The 22,903-nt window shown below is 46.0% G+C and overlaps 1 protein-coding gene across 4 annotated transcripts in view; it reads left to right on the forward strand.

The window, feature by feature from the left end:
- FAM234A (family with sequence similarity 234 member A) overlaps positions 1–22,903 on the forward strand; it is a 60,990-nt gene that overhangs the window by 4,471 nt on the left and 33,616 nt on the right. For all 4 annotated transcript variants that reach the window (XR_013218238.1, XR_013218240.1, XR_013218239.1 and 1 more), the window contains exons 2-6: positions 5,402–5,693; positions 7,021–7,134; positions 10,989–11,180; positions 18,183–18,313; positions 20,956–21,088. Coding sequence is in view for 1 of the 4 variants with exons in the window: in XM_077275328.1 (XP_077131443.1) it covers positions 5,429–5,693; positions 7,021–7,134; positions 10,989–11,180; positions 18,183–18,313; positions 20,956–21,088 (835 nt within the window). In the remaining 3 variants the exon portion in view is untranslated. The remainder of the gene's footprint in view (positions 1–5,401; positions 5,694–7,020; positions 7,135–10,988; positions 11,181–18,182; positions 18,314–20,955; positions 21,089–22,903) is intronic.

Below are 22,903 nucleotides of genomic sequence, written 5' to 3' on the forward strand. Positions count from 1 at the left end.
TTTCACACACTGCGTTTTTTGCTGCGTTTTTTGCAGCTGCGTTTTTTTTCAGCATTGTGTACTGAAAATAAAGTTTGTTTGGAAAAAAAAAAAAAGGGGGAAAAAAAAAGAGTCATTAAGGTCATTTCCTGTCTTTATGACTCAGAATACAATACACACTGGAGGGACAGGTATAGTGTTAGGATAGGGGGGTAGATTTGCCTGACAGGTTCCCTAAGTGCCACGTATTTAAGTGCCACGTATTTAAGTGCCACGTATTTAAGTGCCACGTATTTAAGTGCCACGTATTTCAGTGCCACGTATTTCAGTGCCACGTATTTCAGTGCCACGTATCAAAGTGCCACGTATTTCAGTGCCACGTGCCATGTATTTAAGTGACACGTGCCACGTATCAAAGTGCCACGTGCCACATATTTCAGTGCCACGTATTTAAGTGACACGTGCCACGTATCAAAGTGCCACGTATCACGTATTTCAGTGCCACGTATTTAAGTGACATGTATCACGTATAAGTGCCACGTGTCACGTATTTAATTGCCACATATTTAAGTGCCACGTATCAAGATTTTCCATGGAGAACAGACACATCCAGAGATATGTCTGCTCTCCACGGCTGCAGCAACACACTGACAGGAGCCATAGTTCCTGACGGTGTGTCACTGCGCATGCGCGAGCGAGTTTACCGGCGGTCATTGACCCCGGCACTCTCGCTTAACGGCAGTGCTGCGTGGGAAAGTTCAACGCAGCTGTACTGCCGTTAACCGAGACGCCGGAGTCATTGAACTCCGGAACAGTACGCGATACACTGCTAGGAGCTTCGCTCCTGGCAGTGTATCGCCGGAGAGCAGCCGATCGGCGTGGGACACTCGTTTTATGGATTCTGCGGACAGGGAGTATGAATTTGGTTTATTATTTTTGGATTTTTTCCTGGAGGATCGAGGGCTTCGCCTACAAGTGTGCTGTTGGTGAGTATATACTCTATGTTATGTGTTGTATGTACAGTGTGTCATGTATGTGTATTGTGTGTAGGTGTTTTGTGTAACTTTACAATTGTGCTAAGTCGCCGGACACAGGGACAACTCTCCCATCCTAATACCGGATGGGAGTAGTAGTCCCATACGGCGACTTAGCACAATGGTGGCACTAGCGTCGCATGGGGACACACACACACACACACACAGACACACACACGCACGCACGCGCACACACACACACACACACACATACCAAATCGATCAGCAGCCCCACGTTTATGCTCATTCTGTTGGACTCCATGCTGCTTCACTGGGGGGCGGGGGCTTCCCTCTTCCTGTCCGACGTCACGTCCGGTCCTGGGTGTCAACCCCTCCGTACAAAGACGCCGACACCCAGGACAAAGGCGCTGTGTGTGGACGGTAAGATGGGGCCCTATGGGGATACGCAGACACGCCGCTGCGTAAAGAATTGACATGTCAATTCTTTTTACGCCGGCGTGTTTGCAGACAAAAGCGCCGCGTTTTTTTGCGGTGTGTCTGAACGGCAAAGTGAATTTCTCATTCACTTTGCCGGCAGACGAAAATGACATTGCGCATTTTTGAAAAGCGCCCGCAAAATAGCGCTCAAAAATGCGCTATGTCTGAAAGTAGCCTTACTGGGCGGCATTGCGCCGCACCTGTTCCTTCAGCTGGCGCCCTCCCGGCTTCTGCCACTATAAATACAGCTTCACGGCCCTCTTTCCACACTAACCATCCAGCGGTGGACGCCGCGATGTCAGCCTGCATATAGGTAATTACGTACCTCTTTCTTTACCAGCTCTCCAGTATATGACTATACCAGGGTCCGTGACACACGCTCCATTCTTTTTAGGCTGTAGCCTCTCTTCCTCTTTTGGATATTCAATACTATATTGATAAGAATCTCCGGGTAGGTGCATAACCATCTCCGCTTCCTCTGCTTCCTATTTTCTACAATATCCACTCTCTCATTTCATTCTATGTGTTAACTCCCAGACAGGTCATATGGTCACTTGATCCCATCTATTATCCCAATATACGGTATGTATCTTTCCATCACTGTACTACCACTGTGCCACGATATAGGTCACTCTTCAACACCAATAGTACCTATTCACTATCATCATTTGCCATATTCATATGCATAGGGTATTGCATGTTGTATATACTTTGGTTTTTGTTATTATCAATGTTATTATTTGTATTCTCCCAATTTTGTTTTTGATTGTATGTATACACTTGTTTCAGTTACTGATGAAAGGTCCCTTTGTGTGACCGAAATGTTTTTCTGATTTGGGAAACAATAAATCTCTCATTTCTTCTCACTACAAAGTTGAGTGCCGGGTTTTGTATTGTGTACAAAACAGCTGACATGTCGCGGCATTGAGGTGGGCTCACCGCCGGAGCCCACCTCAAAGCAGGGGATCTGCCAGCTGACGTACTATTCCATCAGCTGGCAGAAAGGGGTTAAAGTACTGCTGGAAGCGAAGGCTATGTGCCCACAATCAGGAACCGGCAGCGCTTTGGATGCAGTGTATGTCTGCTCCGTCCAAAGCGCTGCCGGCTATTGAACGCAGGTGATTCCGCATGTGTTCACTGAAAGGTGCAGAGTCACCGCGTCCAATACATTGTACGGGCGGCATTTATCTTACAGAGACTGAGCGTCTCCACAAGATACATAGACATGCTGCAGTCTGGGAAGACGCCGACTCTGCACTGAACACCCTACAATGGAGTTGTTATAAGCTGGGCTGGCTCCAGGTTTTCGTGGACCCCAGGCAAAACAGTCCCAGTGGGCTCCTTTAACACCAGCATTCATGATGCACAGATAAATAGAAGTATGGTACAATGTCAAAGATTTCACTTCTTACATGATATCTATTGTAAATGCTACAATAGATCAGAAACCAGATATCCTCACAGTGCACAGTGCATGCCACGTGGGGATTCAAAAGTTTTCATTTCAGAACGGACAGTATATTCCTCCATTCAGTATTGTGGACACCACCTAGTCCTCCATACAGTATAATGGGCCCCATGTAGCTCTCCATACACAATAACGGGCCCCATATAACGCTCTATACAGAATAATGGACCCCATATAACGCTCCATACAGAATAATGGACCCCATTATTGCTCCATACAGAATAATGGACCCCATTATTGCTCCATACAGAATAATGGACCCCATTATTGCTCCATACAGAATAATGGACCCCATTATTGCTCCATACAGAATAATGGACCCCATTATTGCTCCATACAGAATAATGGACCCCATTATTGCTCCATACAGAATAATGGACCCCATTATTGCTCCATACAGAATAATGGACCCCATTATTGCTCCATACAGAATAATGGACCCCATTATTGCTCCATACAGAATATTGAACCCCATATATTGCTCCATACAGAATAATGAGCCCCATATATAGCTCCATACAGAATATTGGTCCTCTTATAATGCTCCATACAGAAATTTGGTCCTCATATGTTGCTCCATATAGAATAATGAGCCCCATATATAGCTTCATACAGAATATTGGACCCCATATATTGCTCCATACAGAATAATGGGCCCCATATAGTGCTCCATACAGAATAATGGGCCCCATATAGTGCTCCATACAGAACAATGGGCCCCATATAGTGCTCCATACAGAATAATGAGCCCCATATATTGCTCCATACAGAATAATGAGCCCCATATATTGCTCCATACAGAATGAGCCCCATATATAGCTCCATACAGAATAATGAGCCCCATATATAGCTCCATACAGAATAATGAGCCCCATATATAGCTCCATACAGAATATTGGTCCTCATGTATTGCTCCATTCAGAAAATTGGGCCACATATAGCACTCTATAGATAAAACATGAGTAATCAAATACTCCCCTCTCTTCGTTCCTTACTTGCTGCAGCTCCGGTCTCCTCAGCATATTTTAACTCTGCACTGCTTGTGCTGTAGTGACGTCATCGCGCCCTATGCCCTGAGAAGTGAGAGAGAAGACACAAGAGACCAGACCTGCGGCCAGTATTTCAAACAGTTTAAAGCATGGGGGGAGAGTTCCCCCCCACAACTCACAGGCCCCATAGCGTGCCAGGGTCCATGACTGCGAGTAGTACCCTCTGCTTGCCCAGGGCCCCGGCACTTGCCTGAGTGGGCTGGATGGTGATGCCAGCCCTGATTATAAGTATGGATGAATGGACCCGTGGAAGTTCAGGTACCAGAACTGTACCCAAATTTGAACCTAGACCCCACTGAAATCAATGGGGACCAAACTTTGGAGATGGAAAATCTCTCCCTCTTTCTCTTCCTCTCCCCGAACTATAAAACAGACTTCCAGGAGAAGGCCATGTTCGGAATTCAACATCGATTTGCTTATCTCTAGTAATAAGGAGTCCTCCCTCTGGAGTCAGTCATATGGACTGGTCAATATAGAGCAGGCGAGCATAGACTGGGGAGCAGGAGGGATCACAAATCTAGATTGCTCATTACTTAGAAGGAGGCCTCATGTCTGATAGGAAAATCATGATTTTAAAGGGAACCTGTCACCCCCAAAATGGAAGTTGAGCTAAGCCTACCGGCATCAGGGGCTTATCTACAGCATTCTGTAATGCTGTAGATAAGCCCCCAATGTATCCTAAAAGATGAGAAAAAGAGGTTAGATTATACTCACCTGGGCGGGCGGTTCGATCTGATGGGCGTCGCGGTCCAGTCCGGGGCCTCCTATCTTCATCGGATGACGTCCTCTTCTTGTCTTCACACTGTGGCTCCGGCACAGGCGTACTTTGTCTTCCCTGTTGAGGGCAGAGCAAAGTACTGCAGTGCGCAGGCGCTGGGCCTCTCTGACGTTTCCCGGCGTCTGCGCACTGCAGTACTTTGCTCTGCCGTCAAAAGGGCAGACAAAGTACACCTGCTCCGGAGCTGCAGCGTGAAGACAAGAAGAGGACGTCATCGTAAGAAGATGGGAGGCCCCGAACCGTGACGCCCATCGGACCCAGACCGCAGCGGGACCGCCGCTGGATGAGTATAATCTAACCTCTTTTTCTCATCTTTCAGGATACAGCAGGGGCTGATCTACAGCATTACAGAATGCTGTATATAAGCCCCTGATGCCGGTGGGCTTAGCTCACCCTCGATTTTGGGGGTGACAGGTTCCCTTTAATAAATCCTAAATAGGGAAACTATGATACCGATTACTGACTGCAGAGGGAGCACTCCTAACAACTCCTCTATAGCCTGTTCAGTTAGGAGTCCGCTATAATGGAGTGGAGAAAAGAGGAATCAGTATGCAGCGCTCCCCAGAGACCCCATAGCCATCCTACATGTGCCCCAGAGAGTGCAGCTGTCCCACCCGTACTCCAGATTTCATAATAGTCTCCTTTTCCTTTGCAGAAGGCAGTTGTATTGTCTGCCTCTACCATGGACAACAGGGAAACTGAGGGTGAAGACCATCCTTTAAAAAATAATGAAGGAAAGACTATAGAGAACAATGACACAAGTGGAGAAAAGGATGTGTGCATTAAAAAGCAGAGTGGGCTTTCGCGCTTGTCAAAGATTCGCACTGCCTCCTTTTTTGGTGCACTGTTTCTTTGTCTTGCAGTAGTGTTTGCCTTTTCCTTTATAATTCCTTGCCCAGTGAGACCTATATCTCAGAGAACTTGGAGCATACAGTATGACAAGGCTGGTAAGTTTGCTAATATGAAGAAATAATTATGAATTATTTGTAACATAAAAAGACCTGTATGATGTGTTCCCCAAATTTAATGTGACTGCCGAAGAATATAAAGAGTTGGCAAAATGATTCCCAGCTGAGTACAGGATATCTTGCTGAAGTCTGTGTGTGACCCAGCAGATGGGGTCTGTTTTCCCTTCAACACCACTGCTGAATAAATTGAGGTTGCACATTAAAATCAATTAAGTTTTCGTGGTCCACACTTTTTGTAGCATAATCTCAGTTTTTGTTAATGGATGAGGATTTGAATGGGACCTATTCCTGTCTGTATTAAAGGGGTTTACCCCAAATTAAAAGTTATCCCCTATTAACAGGATAAAGGAAAACTTGCTGACCACTGGGGGTCTGAGGACTAAGACCTCCGGCGATCCCCAGAACAAGGCTCTGTAAAGCTTTATTGGATAGGTGGTTCACATGCTCAGCCTCCGTGGGATTGCCAGAAAGAGCTAAGCTTTGTACTTGGCTTTCTCCTGCAGTTTCATAGACAATGAATGTAGCGAAGCTAGGCATGTGCACCTCCTTTGCATTCAAGACAAGGCTCTATTTTTGGGATCACTGGGGATCCTAGCAGTCGCACGATCAGCAAGCCATCTCCTTTCCATAGGATAGGAAATAAATTGCAAATTCAGGAAAACCCATGAAGTCAATATTCCCTACTGCTTGTATTGGCCGGTTGTTTTGAGAAATGTGATATGCCAGCACTTAGCCAACATGGCCACACAAAGTGGCATCTCTGTGTACCTATGATCTTGAAAAGACCAGTATTGGGGTACAAAACAGGTAGGGAATGTACATTTATTAGTGATGAGCGTATATACTTGTTACTCGAGATTTACCGAGCATGCTCGGGTGTCCTCCAAGTATTTTTTAGTGCTCAGAGTTTTAGTTTTCTTCGCCGCAGCTGAATGATTTACAGCTATTAGCCAGCATAAGTACATGTGGGGGTTGCCTGGTTGCTAGGGAATCCCCACATGTAACCAAGCTGTCTAGTAGCTGTAAATCATTCAGCTGTGGTGATGAAAACTAAATCTCCGAGCACTAAAAAATACTCTGAGAACACCCGAGCATGCTCAGGAAATCTCGAGTAACGAGGATATATGCTCATCACTAACATTTATGTAAATTATTTTATTTGTTATAGCTTAATTTTAAAATCCCGAAAACCAATTTGCTTTTGCTTATGTTTATTCTACAAACATTAACACTGATGTAATGCACCAATATGTGTACTGTGTGTTGATAATCATGTAGTAATAGGCTTTTTTTCTTTGGGGAACAGTTGGTTACCCTTTTCTGGCTACTCAAGATGTGAACCAGGATAAAGTGCAAGATGTTCTTTTCATTTTTAAAACCGACAATGCCAGCAAGTCAAATGTCTCCTGTGTGGATGAAGGTAAATTATCTGACTTGTGATGAAAAGCTGCTAGTTTTGAGAATGCTTACACCTCAGTAGTGCAAAGTGTGAAGAATGATGAGGAAGCAGCTAGATAGCAGCCACATCCTGTAACCAAAAACTGGCGGCACTAGCAAAGCCTTGTAAGAATTTCTTTGTTATATATGTGATTGCAGATGTTCAGCATGGTATTTTTAAGTCTGCATGCAGAGGATATGGAAAGCTGTATGAAAAAAATAAGAATTTTAATATTTCTGCAGTGATTATTTCTGTGTGTGTGTGTGTGTGTGTATATATATATATATATATATATATATATATATATATATATATATATATATATATATATATATATATATATATATATATATATATATATATATATATATATATATACACATACACTCACTGGCCACTTTATTAGGTACACCTGTCCAACTTCTTGTTAACACTTAATTTCTAATCAGTCAATCACATGGCGGCAACTCAGTGCATTTAGGCATGTAGACATGGTCAAGACAATCTCCTGCAGTTCAAACCGAGCATCAGTATGGGGAAGAAAGGTGATTTGAGTGCCTTTGAACGTGGCATGGTTGTTGGTGCCAGAAGGGCTGGTCTGAGTATTTCAGAAACTGCTGATCTACTGGGATTTTCACGCACAACCATCTCTAGGGTTTACAGAGAATGGTCCGAAAAAGAAAAAAAATCCAGTGAGCGGCAGTTCTGTGGGCGGAAATGCCTTGTTGATGCCAGAGGTCAGAGGAGAATGGGCAGACTGGTTCGAGCTGATAGAAAGGCAACAGTGACTCAAATCGCCACCCGTTACAACCAAGGTAGGCCTAAGAGCATCTCTGAACGCACAGTGCGTCGAACTTTGAGGCAGATGGGCTACAGCAGCAGAAGACCACACCGGGTACCACTCCTTTCAGCTAAGAACAGGAAACTGAGGCTACAATTTGTACAAGCTCATCGAAATTGGACAGTAGAAGATTGGAAAAACGTTGCTTGGTCTGATGAGTCTCGATTTCTGCTGCGACATTCGGATGGTAGGGTCAGAATTTGGCGTAAACAACATGAAAGCATGGATCCATCCTGCCTTGTATGGAGCATCTTTGGGATGTGCAGCCGACAAATCTGCGGCAACTGTGTGATGCCATCATGTCAATATGGACCAAAATCTCTGAGGAATGCTTCCAGCACCTTGTTGAATCTATGCCACGAAGAATTGAGGCAGTTCTGAAGGCAAAAGGGGTCCAACCCGTTACTAGCATGGTGTACCTAATAAAGTGGCCGGTGAGTGTGTGTGTGTGTATATCTATAATATAACGCTGGGAGCGTCACTCTGTCCGAAGCCTCTATAGACTGCGCAAGCGCCGGCGCAGTCTGGACCGCACAGAGCGACGCTCCCAGGAGATCGCGGTATGCGTAAGCGCTGAACGCACACCGCGATCTCCACCGGACAAGCAGGGACGAGCCAGGAGGCGGAGGGTGAGTATACTTACCTGACCCGTTCCACCGACGCGCTTCCGGGCCGTGACTGTCCCCCTGCTCCCGGAATCGGCGCCTGCGCAGTCCGCGCTTTCCGGCACCATTTTCTTGAAGACACATTGCAGTGTCTTCAAGAAAATGGCGCCGGAAAGCGCGGACTGCGCAGGCGCCGACTCCGGGAGCAGGACCAAGAAAATGGCCGCACCCAGCACAGCCGCCGCGCCCAGCACAGCCACGCACAGCCACGCACAGCCGCCGCACCCAGCACAGCTGCCCACAGCCACGCACAGCCACCCATAGCCACGCACAGCCGCCGCACCCAGCACAGCCGACCACAGCCACGCACAGCCGCCGCACCCAGCACAGCCGCCCACAGCCACGCACAGCCGCCGCACCCAGCACAGCCGCCGCACCCAGCACAGCCGCCCACAGCCACGCACAGCCGCCCACAGCCGCACCCAGCACAGCCGACCACAGCCACGCACAGCCGCCGCACCCAGCACAGCCGCCCACAGCCACGTACAGCCACCCATAGCCACGCACAGCCGCCGCACCCAGCACAGCCGACCACAGCCGCCGCACCCAGCACAGCCGCCCACAGCCACGCACAGCCCACAGCCACGCACAGCCGCCGCACCCAGCACAGCCACCCACAGCCGCCGCACCCAGCACAGCCGCCGCACCCAGCACATCCGCCGCACCCAGCACAGCCATGCACAGCCACGCACAGCCGCCTACAGCCACGCACAGCCTCCCACAGCCACGCACAGCCGCCCACAGCCACGGACAGCCGCCGCACCCAGCACAGCCGCCGCACCCAGCACAGCCGCCCACAGCCACGCACAGCCGCCCACAGCCACGCACAGCCGCCGCACCCAGCACAGCCACGCACAGCCGCCCACAGCCGCCGCACCCAGCACAGCCGCCCACAGCCACGCACAACCGCTGCACCCAGCACAGCCACCCACAGCCGCCGCACCCAGCACAGCCGCCGCACCCAGCACAACCGCCGCACCCAGCACAGCCACGCACAGCCGCCACAGCCATGCACAGCCTCCGCACCCAGCACAGCCACGCACAGCCGCCTACAGCCACGGACAGCTGCCGCACCCAGCACAGCCGCCGCACCCAGCACAGCCGCCCACAGCCACGCACAGCCGCCGCACCCAGCACAGCCTCCCACAGCCACGCACAGCCGCCTACAGCCACGCACAGCCGCTGCACCCAGCACAGCCGCTGCACCCAGCACAGCCACCGCACCCAGCACAGCCGTCCACAGCTGCCGCACCCAGCACAGCCGCCCGCACCCAGCACAGCCACGTCACATACAGCCGCCCGCACTCAGCACAGCCACATACAGCCGCCCGCACTCAGCACAGCCGCCCGCACTCAGCACAGCCGCCCGCACTGATGGGGGCGCAGGATGGAGCAGCACGTGATAGGATGGGGGCGCAGGATGGGAGCACATGACAGGATGGGGATGAGGATGGAGCAGCACATGACACGGTGGAGCAGCACATGACAGGATGGGGATGCAGGATGGAGCAGCACATGACACGGTGGAGCAGCACATGACACGGTGGAGCAGCACATGACAGGATGGGGGCGCAGGATGGAGCAGCACATGACACGGTGGAGCAGCACATGACAGGATGGGGGCGCAGGATGGAGCAGCATATGACAGGATAGGAGCAGCACATACCAGGATGGAGACCATATTCCAATATAAATGCTCGCCACCCGGGCGTAGAACGGGTTCAATAGCTAGTATATATATATATATATATATATATATATATATATATATATATATATATATATATATATATATATATATATATATATATATATATATACATATTGTGACTTCTCTTCTCCTCCTCTCCTTTTCCACCTCCTGCTACTTCTTCTCCTCCTTCTTCTCCTCCTTCTCCTCCTTCTTCTCCTCCTTCTTCTCCTCCTTCTTCTCCTCCTTCTTCTCCTCCTTCTTCTCCTCCTTCTTCTCCTCCTTCTTCTCCTCCTCCTCCTCCTCCTCCTCCTCCTCCTCCTCCTCCTCCTCCTCCTCCTCCTCCTCCTCCTCCTCCTCCTCCTCCTCCTCCTCCTCCTCCTCCTCCTCCTCCTCCTCCTCCTCCTTCTCCTCTTCTCCTCATCTTCTCCTCCTCTTCTCCTCCTTATCGCCCTATTCTCCTCCTCCTTTCGTCCTATTCTCCTCCTCCTCCTTTCTTTTCTTCTTCCCTCTCTCCTCATTCTCCTCTCTTCTCCACACTCCTGAATGAGAAATGAGGACCAACCACCAGCTTTCCCCAGCAGCACCAGATAAGTGATACATCAGTATAAACGGTAATCTTTTATAACTATTTTTGCAGGCTTTCAGCAACCATGCTTCTTCTTATCTGCCCTGTCTGGGACAAATGGAAGTACACTATGGGTCAGACCTATTTCTGATGATGATGTGCTGTTAGTGGAGTGTGGAATCCATTATCTTGGTGGTGTGGACGATGTTGTTTGTCTTGTTATCAGAAAATCTGGGTTTATATTAGCAATTGATTCTACAACAGGTACGTTTTCATTCTGTACAATTTAGCAGTCATGTAAATTAATATTTACAAGTATAAAAATCAAATTTCGATTCCAGGGATACTAAGCTTTACTACAATTGTATAAGACAATTTTATTAGAAGTGAAACTGAAGAACTGCATCTCGCAGCCCTCCTTGAAGTCACTAATATGTGAGGGTGTAATGCGGTACTGTCTCCCCACTTTCACCAATGTCACGCTGTCACTCTCTGAAGATACTTCATGTCAGCTTGACAGTTTTACGCAGGCACCCCTTGTCCACACGGGCACAAAGAGTGAGAGAGGGTGGCCCATGACCGCTGGCCTGGCACAACACTCTTACACCACTGACTGGCTGAGAGACCCCTTTAACTAGCACCAGTGAAACAGAGCCTTGCCAGCCTGGTAGGAATGCCACTAGTTCCTCGTTAGATAAAGGACCGGTTTATTCATAGCAAGGAAATTGATAGCTCGGTTCTGGATCAGGGAGGAGCCTCCGACTAGACGAGACTTTCTTACCCAGGCGGATCATATAATTTTATTGGAAAAAAGTATCTATACTAAGAGAAATAAACTAGATGTATTTCAAAAGATATGGCAGCCATGGATAAAATGGAATTAGAATTGTGGGGAGGATGCATAATGGTATAGATGATGTTCATACTATACAATTGTATTTGAATTGCGGAAGGAATATCGGATGGGAAATTGGGAAGGCATTAACGGGGTCTCGAAGGGGGCGGGGAAGGGGGGGAGTTTTGTTCAGAAAATATATGATTATCTGTGAATAGCAGCTTGATGTCATTTGTTATAATTGTTTTTCCTTAATAAAAATTTATCTGATTAAAAAAAAAAGATAAAGGACCGGTCCATTAATGGGATATAGGGCCAGAAACCAGCCCTGGGAGTATGTAAAGTTAAACAGGGAACACAGATGTGTGAATTCGTCGATCAAGAAAAAAAGAGCATCCCAAGGTTAAATTGGATATTTAATTGCCTTTAGGGCACACTAGACAAAACACTATATACACAATGGATATACGTATACAATGGTCAGATAGGCAAATGCAGGTGGTAGTAAATAAGTATAAGCAGCTGATACACAAGTCAGTTACTGGCTTGCTGGGAGCCTTGATGCTGGAAACCACATGGGAGGTGTGAGGGTGCCAGTTGTTTCCGGTTTATTCTAACATGATTCATGGCATGACGTTATTATACGTGTCCCTCAGAAGAAAACCCAGGGCCAAGCCTCGCATGAGCACTTAACCCCTCGATCGGTCACTTCCTTTTCCACTCCTGGGATGGCCTGAGCCTCTCTCCCCTTGACTCTGTTAGCTGAAACTTCATAACCTATGATGGATTATAACTTCTCAACAGAAGGTCATAGGAAGGCGGTTTTGGTTCCACCGGATCCGGCCAAGCCACTGTTACACTTGAAGACCAAACACGGCTTCGCTACCTGGCTACTACTAGCCTTTCTACGTATATACCTGTCCCGGGGTCCTAGAACCGGTGGATACCCTGGCTGGCATTCAGCCTGTTCCTGAGATCTCGAAAATGTTTCCGGTATATGGCTAGGACATAGGATAACTCCATAACTTCTTATGAAATTATGGCTCCCCTTTGTCTAGGTGATTTGTTTGAAACCGTTAAGCAGTTTGGATGCCTGGCAGGAGTTTATCCTTCCACGAAGGCCTTTGTACAAGCTAAGCTGCTGGGAGCATGAGCTTTTTCACTCGGATCTGTTGAAGCTGGACCACCTGCTAAGCCAGGTGTCCTGTCTCTGCTTCACACGGATATGATACGATTGATTGGCATGAAATGATATCCCCCATATTCTTCTCAGAGACTAATAGAAAAATCACCATAAACATCACTTTGTATATGATTACCCCAGAATTCTGATCCCCTAAAAACTGAAAATGTTATTACAAAACTTTTAGTTAATTATCTAGTTATAACATACTTTGTAACGAATGTGCATTGTGGAGGTTTATGATATGGGATGTCTTCCAAGTGCTAGAGGGGTCACTTCAATGCTGTTTCAATTGATGTCCTTCAGCTTTTAACTAAAAGATCCCTAAACTAATGCTGATGACTTCAGCATAAACGTAAACCTTGAGAACGCAGCAGAATCAGGAGTAAGGGTGAATCCTCTGCAAAGCAACTCATTCTCCTTCTTGGGGAAAAAAAAGTTTTGTCTCCAAGACCTAAAATTTATTTAAAGTGCAGCACAGGAATAATTTATGTTTAGTGTCTTAGTTCACACATCGTAAAGCAATGTAGGAATAGATCTGCACCAGTTTTGAAAATTACAAACAAAGCGTCAAACCACTGAAATAAAGTGAACAAAGAGTATTGTTGCTTTTTTCTTATCTTTTTTTCATTTTCTTAACTTTGATTTGTTTTTTATTTTTCTTATGTCATGTTTTTATCAATATAGACATATTGAGTTTTTTTTTTTGCATAATGAGTTGTCATTAATGGTATAATTTTAATGTGCATGTAATACACTGAATACATTTTAAAGGGAACCTGTCACCCCGTTTTTTCCGTATGAGATAAAAATACCGTTAAATAGGGCCTGAGCTGTGCATTACAATAGTGTATTTTGTGGACCCTGATTCCCCACCTATGCTGCCGAAATACGTTACCAAAGTCGCCGTTTTCGCCTGTCAATCAGGCTGGTCTGGTCGGCTGGGCGTGGTGACATCGCTGTTTCTTCCCCCAGATCTTGCTTATTTTTCCGTTGTTGGCGTAGTGGTCTGCGCATGCCCAACTTGCGAATCCACTGCGTAGCTGAAGGAAAAGAGCGCGATCTGCGCTATTCCCCTGGTGATCGGTGGGGGCGGCCATCTTCCTGTGGCCGCGCGTGCGCAGATGGAGCACTCTGCTGCCCGGGGCTTCAGGAGAATGGCCGCGGGATGCCGCGCTTGCGCAGATGGAGATCGCGGCGGCCATTTTCCTGAAGCCGTGTTTGCATTTCGGCTTCAGGAAAATGGCTGCCACGATCTCCATCTGCGCACGCGCGGCATCCCGCGGCCATTTTCCTGAAGCCCCGGGCAGCAGAGCGCTCCATCTGCGCACGCCCGGCCACAGGAAGATGGCCGCCCCCACCGATCACCAGGGGAATAGCGCAGATCGCGCTCTTTTTCCTCACCTGTGCAGTGGATTCGGCACTTGGGCATGCGCAAACCACTACGCCACCAACGGAAAAATTAGCAAGATCTGGGGGAAGAAACAGCGATGTCACCACGCCCATCCGACCAGACCAGCCTGATTGACAGGCGAAAACGGCGACTTTGGTAACGTATTTCGGCAGCATAGGTGGCGAATCAGGGTCCACAAAATACACTATTGTAATGCACAGCTCAGGCCCTATTTAACGGTATTTTTATCTCATACGTAAAAAACGGGGTGACAGGTTCCCTTTAAAATATGGCAGTACCATATTTATAGCCATTTTGTATTTATTGATTATGTGCAATAATAAAAAAAAATGTCACGACTCCCGGGTATTCTTGCTGTGGGAAACGCTGCACACAGCAGCAAAGGAGCTGAGCAAAGTGCCGGGTTACTAACCAGGTAACAACCAGGACCTGAATCATGTGACAGAGTAGGAGGTGGTCGGGGCCGGAGCCAGACGCCGGGGTGCAGAGAAGGGATAAACACAAGAGAGTTATCTTAACAAGCTAAGATCGGAGCCAGAAAATCACGAGGTACCAAAGGGGTGAGAGGGGATTGTCAGAAGTGAAGCCAGAGGTCAGTAATCCAGAAGAACAAACAAACACAGTAACGCACGGAGAGCAAGGAAAACAATGCAAACCGAGCACACACTCCAGGGGTCAGGCACACAGTGAAGTATAGAAAGTATAGCTGACAGCGAATCCTAGTCTGGAGTGAGTATAAATACCCCTCCCAGATCGAATGGGAGGCCAGCAAAATTAACCCTGAGAGAATAGGACATTAACCATGTCCTAACCATGACAAAAATAAGTGAATAGTTTACTTTTGTTTCATCACATTTTGAGACATTTTTTTATTTTTCTGTTAACTGAGCTCTGTAAAAGCCTTTTTTTACTTGGTACAGTTTTGGGGTATAACAAACTTTATGATCATTTTTATTTCAGAATTTGGAAGACTCAGTCTAAGGCAGTGTTTCTCAACTCCAGTCCTCAAGACCCACCAACAGGTCATGTTGTCAGGATTTCCTTACTACTACATAGGTGATGGAATTAATGCTTTAGCAGGTGATGAAATTATCACCTGTGCAATACTAAGGAAATCATGAAAACATGACCTGTTGGTGGGTCTTGAGGACTGGAGTTGAGAAACACTGGTCTAAGGGAAGGGTCAGACGACCGTATAACTCTGAGGATCACAGTGCAATATCTGGACTGGCAATTAGCTTTCCCAACCCGAACTTGACAGCTGCATAGAAATACATGCTGTCCTGCTCAGCAGGGCTGTGGAGTCGGTAAGCCAAACCTCTGACACCAACTCCTCAATTTCCATGACATCGACTTCGACGCCACCAAAATGGGCTCCGACTCCATGACTCTGACTTCACAGCCCTACTGCTCAGGTTGAGAGAGTCGCCAGCCAGTCCGAGCATTGTGTTGCGATCCTCGTCCAAGTGATACTGCTATCTGACTCTTCCCTAGGCAGTTTCCTAGACTCTTCCCTAACAGTTTAGATGACTGGGTTGCTATTAACTGGACTGTAGCATCTAAGTAAGTGGTTAATCAGCAGCTCCTATTTACCGTAATTTTTCACACTATAAGACGCACCGGACCATAAGACGCACCCCAAATTTGGGGTGAAAATTGCAGAAAAAAAGATTTTTTTATAAGATGGGGGTCCGTCTTATTGACCGAATTTACAGTATCTTACCTGAGGGCTGGCGGTGGCAAAGCAGGGTCTCAGGAGGCATGGTGTCGGCAGAGGTGGGGTGATGCGGTACGGCGTGCACCTGAGCAGGGTCCCTTCCTGCTTAGGTGGGCGATGCCACAGCCTGGTGTCCATGGGGGGGTTGCAGCAGTGGTGTGGCGACGGCAGAGGTGCGGGGATAATGAGTGGTATGGCGTGAGCAGGGTCCCTTCCACAGGTGAGCAGCGGCCCGGTATCCAATGTGAGCAGCAGAGCCGGGTTAATTATCGGTTTCTCGGTGGCGGCGGCCATCTTCCTGAGGCCGCGCGTGCGCAGATGGAGTGCTCTGCTTCCCAGGGCTTCAGGAAAATGGCCGCGGGAGGCTGCGCGTGCGCAGATGGAGATCGTGGCAGCCATTTTCCTGAAGCCGAGATCTAAATCTGCGAACTCGGCTTCAGGAAAATGGCCTCCGATCTCCATCTGCGCACGCGCAGCCTCCCGCAGCCATTTTCCTGAAGCCCCGGGAAGCAGAGCACTCCTTCTGCGCACGCGCGGCCTCAGGAAGATGGCCGCCACCAGCGATAACGCCATGATTCACCCGGCTCTGCTGCTTACCGGGCTGCTGCGTCACCTCACCTGTGGAAGGGACCCCGCTCACGCCATACCGCTCACTGCGCCTCCTCATCCCCGCACCTCTGCCGCCACCGCACCTCTGCCGCCGCCACACCACTGCCGGTAAGCCTGTATTCCAACTATAAGACGCACCCCCCATTTCCCCCCCTTTTTTTGGGGGGAAAAAGTGCGTCTTATAGTCAGAAAAATACGGTACTGTCCAGCCTCTGGTGGTATGTAAGTTAGCTGCAGCAGGAGCCTCCCCCCTCCACCTTGTCATCAGTAGGAGAAGGAGCTTGCTAATCTCTGACCGCCTGGCTATTCTCCACAGCCTCAAAAGAATAACCCATGTTTTTTGCATGATTTCTACAAATCTACATCAGGAACATTCAGAAGGTTGTCCAAGATGCAGAAAGACCAACAGAGTTTATCACCTGTATATCACTTAATTCTAAGTTTAGAGTTTCTTTAAAGGGAGTCTGTTACCCCAAAACACAATTTAAACTAAGCACACAGTCATATAGGGGACTCTTTATTCCCATATGATAATTAGGATGCTCCGCGCACACTTTGTGTTGTTAAGCAGCTTCAGTGCACCATTTAGCCCCCTGAATATGAATACCCTGTTTCCCTCTCTGGTGATTGACAGCACGGGCTTGCCCATAGCCAGCATTGTTTCAGAAGAAAGCTGGTGCATGAGCTCACTTACTGTTGGAGAGCCTAGATCTTAAGGCATATTCACTCAGGTTTTTTTCCTCTCTGCCGAAGTTGGACATTAATAGTGTAGTAGCAGCGAGGAGAGAGAACAGTTATTCTTTTGAGGCTGTGGAGATTATCCAAGAGGTTGGAGATTAACAAACTACTTGTCCTACTGATGACAAGGCAGAGGGGGGAGGCTCCTGCTGCAGCTAACTGGCATGCCACCAGAGGCTGGAAAGGAAACAGAAGGAGCTGAAATGGAAAAGCTGGAGAAGATATCTTTACTTTTTTCTCAGTATAAGTTGCGTTATGAGACAATATAGAATCACAGGAGAGCAGATGATTCCGGGAGGAAGTGCTATGATATATCCATATTTTTGGGTGCGGTTTCTGCATGTTTTTAGTTTCCTTTAAATTATGAACTGATATGTTGTTTAGTTGGCAATGCTCTGAACATAGGAATGCATTTGTCTTTTTTTCCATATGTTTGTCTTCACGCATATATCTTTCTATATTTCTTGCAGATACACATATCACAGCACCAAATGCATGTAGAAAATGCCCCACAACTTGGTTGAAATGTAAATATTAGGGAAAATGATGTCTGCCTTTAGTAATGAATATGAAAATGACCGCCCCAGGTCCCACAATCCCTGTAACTGGAGCTTAGAGACCAAACTTGCACATATAGTATTTTAGTATATCTTGTTCTCCACTCTATACGTCTTCTTCAGATAGACTTGGAGAAGTCTCTTAACCCTTTCCCTCTCTTTCACCGTAGAATCCTGATATTTGCCTGTTATACACGAGCTCTTGTTTTGCAGGACATCCCTTGTGGGAAAAGCCATCTAGATTTGCACCTGAGTCCACTGTTATAAAACCAGTGCTGAAAATTCCAGATGTAGATAACGATGGTGTAGAAGATCTTATGATTTTTATCTTTGTAGAAAATGAGGTAAAAAAAATGTTTGATATAAAAAAGTATTACTGTACTGTAGTGGTAACGCAAAGCAAATAGGAGGTGACATTTACCAAAGGCTGCCATTATACTGAGTCATCAGAAGACTTAAAGGGAGTTGTCTGGTTCATCTTAAAACCACCCACTGGGCTCAGTGGTCATGCTGATGGGCCGGCACAATACCACTGAGGCTAGATGATTGGCATTACGTGTGGTTGATGTGTTAGTAGGTAAGTCCAGCCTGTTTTCTTATCAGTTACATCTTATGGGCCATTTTATTTCTTTAATAAAACTGGACATCCCATTTAATTATGTATAGTGATGAACAATCTTTAATAGAAAACTGCATATTGTTATCAATGTGCTACTTACAATTATTCATTTTAAACTTCATAAAAGATGCAATCAGCCAGCGAACAATTGTTTATCAATTATCAATGTGTGTAAAAGGACCTTTATACTATGGTAATCACAGAGAAAAACTGTTAAGGTACCTTCACACTAAACGACTTTGCAGCGATAACGACAGCGATCCGTGACGTTGCAGCGTCCTGGCTAGCGATATCGTTTTGTTTGACACGCAGCAGCGATCTGGATCCTGCTGTGATATCGCTGGTCGTTGCTGAAAGTTCAGAACTTTATTTGGTCGTCAGATCGGCGTGTATCGTTGTGTTTGACAGCAAAAGCAACGATGCCAGCGATGTTTTACAATGGTAACCAGGGTAAATATCGGGTTACTAAGCGCAGGGCCGCGCTTAGTAACCCGATATTTACCCTGGTTACCATTGTAAAAGTAAAAAAAAAACAGTACATACTCACCCTCTGATGTCTGTCACGTCCCCTGGCGTCCGCGCTGCTGCTCAGAGCTTCCTGCACTGAATGTGTCAGTGCCGGCCGGAAAGCAAAGCACAGCGGTGACGTCACCGCTCTGCTTTAGGGCCGGCGCTTACACAGTGCAGGGAAGCGGACGCCGGGGGACGCGACACACACCGGAATGTAAGTATGTAGTGTTTGTTTTTTTACATTTACACTGGTAACCAGGGTAAACATCGGGTTACTAAGCGCGGCCCTGCGCTTAGCAACCCGATGTTTACCCTGGTTACCCGGGGACTTCGGCATCGTTGGTCGCTGGAGAGCTGTCTGTGTGACAGCTCTCCAGCGACCACACAGCGACGCTGCAGCGATCGGCATCGTTGTCGATATCGCTGCAGCGTCGCTTAGTGTGAAGGTACCTTTAGGCCATGTTCACACGTTCAGTAATTTACCTCAGTATTTGTAAGCCAAAACCAGGAGTGGAACAATCAGAGGAAAAGTATAATAGAAACATATGCACCACTTCTGGATTTATCACCCACTTCTAGTTTTAGCTTACAAATACTGATGGTAAAATACTGACCAAATAGTGAACGTGTGAATGTGGCCTTTAGGAGTAGGCATTGGTGATGGTCAAAGAAACCCATGATATTAATGATTTATGTTCCAGTCACATCTGGAAAAATGTAATCACTATGTATAAATACGTATGGACCGCACGGAGATAGTTCTAATTGTTTTTTTTGCACATAGGCAAATATAGTTGATTCATTGAAATTCAAGAAAAACCTAGATGCCTTCTTAAAAACTATAATATTACAATTTAAATGGTTCATGATCTCTGGAGATAGGACTTTGTTACTGGGATGTGTTCTTGTTTACATACATTGAGTTTGGAATGATTTTTTCCCCTAATAGCATCTGCCTCACAGATACAGTGCCTTCATTTGGGTATTTATGGTATGTTTTAGGTTAAACTGCAGGACCTTTGTCTGTTTTCAACCTTATCAATTATGTAACTATGACATTTACATTTTAATTTTTAAAATAATAAGTTACTTTGATTTATTTGACTATAACTGATGTTTAATATACTCTGTGACAAAGTCACTGGTAAAGTGCTATAAGGGAGATATATTTCACTACACTTAATGGCTTCAGTGATGTGAAACCCAGAGTTTTTCCTCCAGCACACTATGTATGGTGAGGGGTTAACTAATTTGTATAATGGGCTGGCTTTTATGTTGTCACCCAGAGAGTGGGTGGGAGGATGTCCACCTTATCTCCACCCCAGGGTGCGGTCTAGGGTTTAAATAGTTGAACTCCAGATGCAGTCTCTGTTCAGCAGGGCTGAACAGAGGATCTCCAGCGGTTTGTGTATTGAGGAGGAAAGACTGAACCTGTGTTGCTCCAGAGCTGGCAGCTCCCTGCAATTGTTTGGACTGTGTGGCGGCAGCATTTTGTTTTCCTGTTTTGCCTCAAAGGGTTGCGTTTATTTTTCCCTTCATGTTGGTCTATGCCGTCTGTCTAATAAACAGAAGATTTAAAGAGACAGTGGTCCTCTTTTCTACCTCCATGTACCACTGAGTGAGCTGAACTACCACAACTCATAAGATTTTCTTTTCTTTTTCATGTTTGAACAAAATCCAGAATTCTGTTAAAATTATTATTACTAAAGAGCAATTCTTGGTGGGAGCGCAGATGACTATCTCTTACAAAATGCCCTGTAACCTGAAATCAGCCAACTTAATTGTGACAGAACGTGTTTATTATTATTATGATTTCTCTTAATTTGCTATATTAGTAGTCTTTTCTTTTTTTTATAGCTGCAGAGTGCTACATTTTCAGGAAAAAATGGAAACAGCATTGGACAAAAGTGGAGAATTGGTACTGACCAACCAAGTGGTTATTACACACACGTAACAAAGTCAAAGGCACAATATGTCCTGTTCTACAAAGGTAAAATACTTCAAAGAAATAACCATAAACATATTTTATATTTAGCCCTGTAGATAGAAGAGAATGATACACTTTAAAGGATGTTGATCATTCTGACCAATAGTATTTGAAATAACAGTCAACATAGGTGACACGTGTACCATATTATCATAAATAAGCACGTGTCTGTGTGTATATAGATAGGAGAAATATACAGATATATATACAGTATCTCACAAAAGTGAATAAACCCCTCACATTTTTGTGAATATTATAGTCTGGTACCAGACTTGCGGTGGATACCGCGTCTCCCTCTTGCTCTCCAGCTGTTTCCAACTTGATCGGCTGGCCTAGCCCTCTATCCACAGGATTTCCTGTTTATCCAAATATATCTTTTTGATGCAATATCTTTCTCTCAAAGGTTTATTTCACATACCCTTCTCCTATTAGTTATAGAGCACACTGATGAAGGTCGTTTGCAGACCGAAACGTTTGTGAACATTGTGAATATTGTATGTATTAAACACTTTGTTGCATCAGATTCCCCAGAGTGTGCCTAAGTATATCTTATATCGGGTTTTGAAAATAGACATATGAGTGCTGCCAGCATTGCTGCAGAGGTTAAAGTAGGGGGTCAGCCTGTCAGTGCTCAGATCATAGGCCGCACACTGCATCAAATTGGTCTGCATGACTGTTGTCCCAGAAGGAAGCCTCTTTTAAAAATGATGCACAGTTTGTTGAAGACAAGCAGACTAAGGACATGGATTACTAGTACCAAGTCCTTTGGTCTGATGAGACCAAAATAAACGTATGGGTCATTCCATATCAAGTGATCCAAATATGAATATTTTTTACTTGACGTCTTTAGATTTTTTTTATTTTTTGTTTTTATGAAGTACAACTTTAGTTAATTACAAATTAAAAGTTTTGAATTTTTTTCTTCATCAGTTAATTTTTTACAGATTTGTAAAGTTTTGAAAAAGTGTGAATTTTGGCCTGGTATGGCTGTACATTTTTTATCATATCTCAGGCTAGAATTAAGATAAAGAGGCAGGAGAGGCATCATTTTTCTCAGAACGGTACCGGCTTTCATTTGATATGTCACAAGACTATGTTTCTTTATATTTTGTTTTGAAGAAATCAAATTCAAAATTTTGATCCGCAATTGTGAAAAAAACGTATGTTTTAAAATTGTGAAAACATGCATGTGTGTTACTTGTGTTCTTGATTATATTTGTGCAGGGATTCAACTTGGGACCTATCAAATTTGTATTATAAAAAGTCACTTCTACGTCTTCATTTTCACAATCTTTGGAGAGTACAGTAGCCCCCACCCGCGCCAATCGTATTCACAAGTCACATAACCGGTTATGCCATGCATTGCCAATCTTGTGCCGCCTTCTACCACTTCATGGACTTCACTGTCTCTGCTGAATGAAGAAATCCTTGTTTTTATTTCTGCTTCCCTACATGGAATGACAGTGTGGTATTGCTGAGTGAACCCATCACAGGGGTGATGGGTTCTGCTTCCTGTAACTGATGTTTTCACAAACTCTCCTCCTCTTCGTAGTCCTGGTTCGTACAATACATGAACTGGATGTTCAGAAGATTTTTCTCCCTCCCATTTGAACAGTTGCATGGGTGCTAAGATTTGGTGTGAATGTGGCCTCTGGAGGCCCGAGCTGCCGGCCTGTCATCTGCTCTGCATTCACTGTCTACCCCTGCTCATTCTCAGGTTGAGCCCTAACAAAGCTTTCTCCTCTGTCCTCTCCTGCTTCTAATACTCTGTAACATAATAAAATAATATAGTAATATCTAACAATCATGGATTATTTA

The sequence above is a fragment of the Ranitomeya variabilis genome, chromosome 7 (assembly GCF_051348905.1).
Source record: "Ranitomeya variabilis isolate aRanVar5 chromosome 7, aRanVar5.hap1, whole genome shotgun sequence".
Classification (NCBI taxonomy): Eukaryota; Metazoa; Chordata; class Amphibia; order Anura; family Dendrobatidae; genus Ranitomeya; species Ranitomeya variabilis.